The sequence below is a fragment of the Hoplias malabaricus genome, chromosome 4, assembly GCF_029633855.1.
Source record: "Hoplias malabaricus isolate fHopMal1 chromosome 4, fHopMal1.hap1, whole genome shotgun sequence".
In the NCBI taxonomy this organism is placed as follows: Eukaryota; Metazoa; Chordata; class Actinopteri; order Characiformes; family Erythrinidae; genus Hoplias; species Hoplias malabaricus.
In genome coordinates, this window is record NC_089803.1 from 54,901,556 (window position 1) to 54,909,703 (window position 8,148).

Consider the following 8,148-nt stretch of genomic DNA (forward strand, 5'->3'; position numbering starts at 1 on the left):
GCAGCTCCTGTCTATATGCAGACTCATCATGTTTGCTGATGAGACCCAGCACGATTGTATCATCTGCAAACTTTATGTGATTTGAGGTGTGATTTGCCACACAGTCACGAGTTAGCAGCATGAACAACAGAGGATTCAGAACAATGGCTTGGGGAGTGTGTGTGTGTGTGTGTGTGTGGGGGGGGGGGGGGGGGGTCAAGGGTCAAGTGTTCAGCGTGATGGTGCTGGAGTTGGTTTTCCCAATATGGACTGACTGGGGCCTCCCAGTCAGGAAATCCAAGATCCAGTTATCCAAGATCCAGCCTTATCTTTCTGATGAGCTTTTGTGGGACAATGGTGTTGAATGCTGAGCTAAACTGCAAAATCAGCATTCTGACGTATGTGCCTTTCTTCCCCAGGTGAGTGAGAGAGAGAGATGAAGAGTAGTAGTAATGGCATCATCCATGGAGTGGTTGGGATGATATGCAAATTTCAGGGGGTCTAGTAAAGGGGGCAGCCATATTATTATTATTATGTTCTTCATTACTAGCCTCTGGTCTTGCGGCATGTTGCGACAGTGGAGCTGCTCAGGGAGATGTTGTAGATGTCTGTGAGAATATCAGTCAGCTGGTCTGCACATTCCTTGAGCACTCTCCTGTGGATGTGGTCTGGTCCTGCAGACAAAACACCTGCTCATCAGGCTTGGGCATAGTGTTCTTCGCCATGGCGTCATTATGTGCCCCAAACCATGCATAGAAGTCATTCAGGGCATCAGGGAGGGAGGCATCACTGTCACAGGACAGTGGAGTTCTCTTGTAGTTGGTGACTGCCTGGATGCCACATGCGTTGTGTGTCACCTGTGTCCTTGAAGTGGCCATGGACTCTCTGGATGACCTGGATCTTGGAGCAGGCTGAGCTCTTGTAGCATCTGTAGAACTCCATCTGTAATGGATCTTCCTTTGTAGCAGTGGTAAAAAATGTTCATTGTTCATGATTCCCATGCACTATTTACAAAAAGAAAACTAGAAGTAGCAACAAACACCCAAAAAAGCACCACTTATTGGACAAGGAGCAGCCGCTGTGTGTTAACACACACCATCTATATATATCATGAAGCAACAAGAAAATACATAGACTATTTACGTTATCTAAAAAAAAACTATATATTGTTAAAACAAGTAAATTTAATAAAAGTGTAAGCAAAAGTATAGACCAAGTGAAAGTAAATTTACTGATTAGGTGCTGGTTATCAGGGTCTTCTCCATTATGTTGTTTTGGTTTTCTCTCTCCATCACGTTACTCTTAGTCACATCCCTCAACCTGTGGCCGGGTAGAGGCATATGACTCAGTTCACCGGTGATCTTTATCCTCCCTGTCTATTTGAGGTTTGTCTAACTGTCTGTTTGTCTGTTTAGTTCTTGAGTATTCAGTCATTCCCTGTGTCTTTGTACATTTATGTTCACTGGTTTTGTTTATTTAAACTTCTGTTCACTTCAGCATTTGCTTCCTATTCTCTGTTTGTCCCACACTTGCCGTGACACTGGTTAATTATAAAGAACCTTGTCTAATCTGATTTTTGAACAATGATGATTCTAGGAAACAAGTTTGTGATGTCACAACCATGACAAGTATTATTTGCTACCAAAAAAATGACCTGTAAAACATACATGAATCTTTTGAGATTTTAGGTGATAATGCCCTGCATCCTGAATGGCACAACATTAACACGCTGTGGCCACTCCAGAGCTGATATTTGGCACACTTTTTTGCTATGGCAGCTCTTCTCTAATTCCTAATTGGATCTTGCTGTGGATGAGGAATGGTTAATACCCAGCTCTGAGATTCTGCAGAAGGCTTGGGATACTCGGGAGCTAGCTGTTTGCAGTTCTGCAGGAGTGGGAGTGTAACTGCTGGAATGAAATGCGGGAGGAGACAGTTTACTGGCTGCCCTTTTTATCATTTGATCTCACTTTCTGGAGCTGCACATTCTCACATTGTGCAGCATTGGTGGAATGGTTTCACTCAGCGCAGGAGCCACTGTATGGACTACTGGAACTGCAGGATATTCAGACTGCTTTCCTCATCCTGTTTGCCATAAAGGACAGGCATGCCATCTTGTTAAAGTCTGCTGATAAAGGAGAGACCTTGGAGACCAAGAGTCTGAACTGTATATTGTGTGCATTGTAGTCCCTTGTTCAGTTTCTTTGCTGTTTTTTACTGCTGTAATCCTGTGTACTATGGTTACAGCTTGATGGAGCACACCAGGTTAAATGAAGACAGGGCAGTCTCCTGAAGTTTACTTGGCAGGTTTTTGATATTGTAGTGGTTAGCTGAGGTTGGGCGGTGAGGGCAGTGCAGTAGAGTTTGGGTGGGGGATCATTCTTAGTGCTGGAGTGACGTGGTGGTGTTGTATTAGTGAGTGTTGTGAGTAGGTCAGACACATCAATGCTACTCAAGATTTTCAACATTGTATTCACTCGCTGTCCACTCTGTTAGACATACCTCATTGGTCCACCTTGTAGATATAAAGTCAGAGACAGCAGCTCAGTTGTTGCTGTACAGTTAGTGTTGGTCATCCTTAATCAATGGACAAATTATGCTGTTGGCTGGATATTTTTTTGTTGGACTATTCTCAGTGCAGTAGTGACACTGAGGGTTTTAAACATTCTAAATATCTTCTAAAAGTGGAATTATGCAGAAAGTTATAATCAGTGGTGGAATTTACCTCTAAGGACATGTTCGCTCATGGAGATGTGCATTGGTTGATTTTGATTTAAGAGTCTGAGGAATTGATTTGTGTTCAAATTAGTCAAAGATTTTAGGATGAGCACTTAAAGCCTCTGTATATTATTCTAGAGAATAACTGTTGATATTTGATATTTGCCTGTTCAGACTTGAGCGCTCCTTCAGAAGCGGTGCCCCCAAATTCATGCGAACACATTTCCAAAATATCAACTTTGGGCCTGTGGACCACATGAAATATGGCAGAATCCAGAGAATTTTTTGGCCAATAATGTAAGCAGTTTTTAATGCTACTAAAATACAGCTCTCATATGTCATTTTTTGTAGTAGTACTGTAGACATTGAGAGTAAGCTGAGCATTAAAGTCGACACATATCTATGCCAAAGTCTAAGCAGAGGATTAGCTAAAGGCTAATATTAACTATAGTAACTTCAGTAGTAAAAGTAACAGATGAAGCAAGTATAATATTTTTATACCAATTTGGCAAGGTACTGTGTCTAATGTTGTTTATGTTTCATTAATATCATGATGTAGCTCAGGCTGTCATGTTCATTTGTAATTATGCTACAAACATTCACAAATGGGACAAAACTGTGGACGAAAGTGAACAGTGAGGATACCTTCTCTAAATTAAAAAGAAAAAAGGGTATTGGTTTGAAATCATATACAGCTTTAAGGCTTCAGAATCATTGTTGCCCCCTTCAGACTCTACCAAAATGTTTTCATGAGAGTCCCCAGGCTTTATAAAGTGTTGTCTCACATTTTCAAATAAGCACACACAAAACAATTCAGATGACTTTTACTGAAAAGCAGAAACAATGGCTGGGAGGTCAATGTACTAGTAAATACAATGTTTCAACAAGCTGAACTTATTTGCTATGCTATGTGCTTACTTGGCTGACCAAAACTACATTAGTAATTGCTCTTTTTTGCAGTTAATGGATGCAGTTGTAAAATCTTTCTCAAAATAACAGAATTTGTGGTTGCTCTGAATATGTCGTGTCATATTTGCATATATCAAGATGAAATTGTGCAAAAGAAAATCATCACAAGCTTGGTCGTCCAGCTTCTTGAACTTTATTCAGACACTGGTTTTACGGAAGCCTCTACCAGGGATGTAGTTATGAAGAGATTTCAATTCATCCAACACTCTTTCTTGGACGTTCTTGTCATACAGCTAAAAGGATATGTGCACAAAGGAATAAAGAGAGATTAGGCAGTTGTAAAAATCCAGAGAACCCTGATATACAGTAAGAGCAAGGGCTGCTAAATGTTGTTGTTTGGGATGTAAATTTTTGGCAAATGCTGTTTGCCATAAACCAATCATTGATAGATTATTAAATAGATTATGATAGATTATGATGCAATTCATCAAGACATGGATTATAATATAAATTAGTCTAGTTCTGAAATCTGATTGAGGTATATAAAACAACTGTAAAATATTAGATAAATGAACAATCTATAATTTATGTTTTGTAAGCGTCTACCTAAGCATTGATATTGTGACCAGGCGATGGCAACTTTGACCCCAGGTGATTCGTGGTAGTCCAAGCTCACAAAATTGGCCTTGCTCTTTCTGGATGGATAGGATTCCCCTCCCTTTCTCCATATCACTCAGCCTGATGCTAGACTGTGCTGGAGTTAAGTAATTGGGTTCTCCAAATTTATTCAGTGACAGTTCAAAAAGACATGGTATCTGGTCTCACGTGTCTTTTAGGAAGCTTTGTGTTGGGGAACCTCACAAACAAGGGCAATTGGGCATGACTAAAACTGCTCTACATGGATCGTTTATTAATATGAATAATTGCTATTGCTCTTTACATGAAGTTGTGTGAAGCTATTGTTATACATACTCTCTCACTGGCAGAGTTAATTTTTTGTAGCTGATAGATAGCCACTTCCTCTGCAGTCATATCTGCTTCCAAAATCTAGATCACAAACAAATATAAAAACAAAAAAATATATCTATAAAGTAAACAATAAAATATATAACAAGTAAAATAGCCATTTAAAGTCTGCACTTTTGTTCAAAGTCTTTCTGCATATTTACTGGGCTTACCTCTAAAGGAGTTTGTTCTGCAGCCTTTTGATACAACATTGCACATCTCTTGTTCATCTGATAGGTTAACAAAAATATGAGAGATTATTAGAAACGTATTTTGCTTTTGCGTTTGCTGACACCAGAACTGTTAACCACATTCTGAAATGATTTGCGTCATTTGGCATGATGTTATTTGTGGAGAGCTCCTCCCCCAACAACCCAGTAAAATGATTAAGACACATGTCCTTAAAAGAAACTTTTGTAATTGGAGTTTACCTTATAAACACAACTTTTGAGTGTGTCCATCATGGAGATTAGTTCAAGAAGGTAGTTCATACCATGGCTGACCTAATTGTCAATGTCATTGTCCCGTGTGTAGCTGAGAACTTGCACGCAGAAATCAACGATCTTCTCTATCACGCAACTGTGAAGGTCCTTCTTTTGGGTGGAGAAACAAATATTCATGGTTTAGCTGAGTTTGGATAGCAGACAAGTGATATTTCTTCATCTAGAAGTTCTCACCTTTTTGCGGATTTTATCAAATGTTTGGCTCTTCAAAAAGATGTTCTCACCATCTGCTGATGACTGGATTATTTAGTTAGGTGGATGCATGGTTGGAAGGATGTATTGGTAAATATGTAGATATATAGACATACAGACAGATACAGATATGGATACAACTTTATTGTCATTTCACACAATGCCAATCCACTGCATTGAATATAGTTTAGCACCTACTAGAAAGTGAAAGCAATGCAAATTTTAACATTTACAGAGATTTAAATTTACATATGAAAGAATCTAAAAAGAATAATATTTATGTAATTATTATATAGTTACAGGAATGTGATTGTCAACATCAACGGTTAGTATTTATGGAACAATATATACATTATGAAATGAATGGCAATGGACTATTGATATAAACTGCCAGGTGTAGTATGATGTAGATCAATGGTGGGAGTTGTAGTGGTCAGAGAGGTGCATAAAGCTTTTTTTTTTTTTTTCTTTTTTCTTATTATATCTGTCTGGTCTCACAAATAAATTCATTTCCTGATTACCTTATAGGTGGTTTCCCTGCATGTCTGCCCCAGACGTTTAATAATATCAAGGCTAAAATTCCACAGAAATGCCTAAAGCAGCCCTGTAAAAGTTTATTAGCATCCACACAGCTCATTTAAGTGAATATTGCATAGTCATTGAGTACTTGAATATATTGAGTATATAGAGTAGTAGAAGTTAAAGTCAAACTCCCATTACATGACAGAGTAAAAAGTTAATTTAAAAATAGATAATACTCACCACACCCTTACTGACATGTCTAGTCATTCTCTGTAGGATAAACAAGTCAAAACATGGTGGTGGGGAAGCACAACTCGTTATTTGTGGCAGCCGTTCGCACTCATGTACTGCCACAACTAGACTCAGCAGCAGAACTGTGTATGGCACTGCAGTGGCCATACTATCTCAAAACTGCCTGAATAGCTCAGTCAATGCACCTAAAGAAAGGATGGGTTCTTTCGTCTTGGGTTCCTGCTCTCTTTCTGTCCTTATCTATTTATGTCCCCTCATTTACTCCTGGTGACGTCAACTCTTCCTCTCCTTGTCCTTCTCCATCCTTTCTGTGAAGTTATCAGACCCCAGAAACGTGGTGCACCTTTGAAATAAAATCTTCATTACCTGTAATGAAGGTTTTAATAACTTCCTGTAAATGCACTCCATGAGGACTATGTCTTTCCTAGAGAGTATTATTGTTGGAGCAGCAATGGCTTGTTGCATTTTGTTTGTGATTAGTTGCCACAGAGTTGTTATGGGTGTATATTGCGGTCATGACGTTTGTGTGTGGTGTTTAGTAACATGCCCTAGATTCTTATAATACAGCAACACAAAAAAAAAAAACAGACCCTATGCATAAGGTCAACTATATGCAAAACCCAAGTCAAAGTTCTTTTGGATGAATCCAAATATTTGATGCCCTGAGCATGCTAGCCAGTCCTAGTCCTTGGTATTCATCAGAAAAAAACAGGAATCAACCTCTAGAACAAGAAAATGCAAGGGAAAATACAAGGTAATTTCCTTGTTCTATCTATCTATATATATATATATATATATATATATATATATATGTGTGTGTGTGTGTGTGTGTAATCTGCAAAAAGAAACTCATTATTTATTCAAAATCAGTAAAAAGCAAGTAATTTGGGAATTGTCTGCATTTATTTTAATCTACCCATAACATACAGCAAATTCTAAAACGCATAAAATACATAATGATAAACACAAACCCTTCTGTGTTAATCCAGTGTGCAAAACACTCTCTTTCCAGTTGTTAAACACAGTGGTGGCAGGGTCATGGTTTGCCGTCACTGACTGAATGGTGAATTTTGTATAGTCAAATTCTACAAGTAAATCCCACTGTATCCCTCTATGATACTTCACTGAAAGCTGGCCTTGCCCCAAGGCATGCATGCATCAGTAAGTATGCATGCATAGTATAGAAGATACCCATATCCAACAGAGAGCATATTTCTGCATGAGGCAGCCTAACATTTCATCTACTATACAGTTTTATGCTGTTGTTCTTTTGTTTGTTTATTTGAATGATTTTTTAAAATATTCATTCAAACATAAATTATTTGCCTAATTGGGATTGCTTTATATGAATTACATGGGAAATATGGTAATATTTTAGGTCACATTTATTTGGAAATTCATTAGTACCTTTTCATACACTGTTATATAAATAGAAAAACATGACAGACAGTGTCGAATACTGCAATAGCTAAACGGTCTTGAAGTCTACACCCTCGTATTTAGTCTACCCTTTCCAAACCACAGCCATGTAGGAGTTTCATGTGTATGAACTACATTGCCTCAGAATTGCCACCTTGGTTGATATTCACTTTTGCTCTTTGTAGAGGTGCATATAATTTACCAATTAATGTCTTCTCAATTCATAAATTAAAAGTTTTATTTAACTATGTTATACTGCAGTGAATTTCAAGGTAAACCTGGCTGTACAATCCCTTGCTGTCTAGGGATTTCCATTTTGTTGTTTCAGCTGTTGTTTCCCTATCATGCATTTTGTTGCCTCTGAAGTTATGCTAAAGAAGGGGGTTTCCACAGACATTCAGTGTAAATCTACAGCATACCTTTACTTTCTTCTTCTCTTAACTCTCCTTTTCTCTGCCTTTCACCTGTTTCTTTTAAATGAGGGTCTTTCAGACTAACCAATTTGCTTTAAAATTTGTAAATTTAAGTTAGCTCATTAGATGACAAGAGAGTTCTTCACAATATATTAAAAACACAGAAAATTGAGGGGTTAAAAATTACATTTTGAAATGTATTTATCAAGACCTATGGTCTGTTCTTAGGCTGATTT

At 38.0% G+C, this 8,148-nt stretch overlaps 1 protein-coding gene across 1 annotated transcript; it reads right to left on the minus strand.

Annotated features, from left to right (window-relative positions):
* Positions 1 to 3,565: 3,565 nt before the first annotated feature.
* On the minus strand, positions 3,566 to 6,275 carry si:ch211-266a5.12 (uncharacterized protein LOC557488 homolog). Its single transcript, XM_066668868.1, has 7 exons — positions 6,069 to 6,275; positions 5,289 to 5,351; positions 5,145 to 5,204; positions 5,043 to 5,114; positions 4,785 to 4,841; positions 4,579 to 4,653; positions 3,566 to 3,899 (listed from the first exon to the last, which is right to left on the minus strand). The coding sequence occupies exons 1-7, from the start codon at positions 6,225 to 6,227 to the stop codon at positions 3,804 to 3,806; spliced, it is 582 nt and encodes a 193-aa protein (XP_066524965.1). The 5' UTR covers positions 6,228 to 6,275; the 3' UTR covers positions 3,566 to 3,803.
* Between the last annotated feature and the right edge of the window lie 1,873 nt (positions 6,276 to 8,148).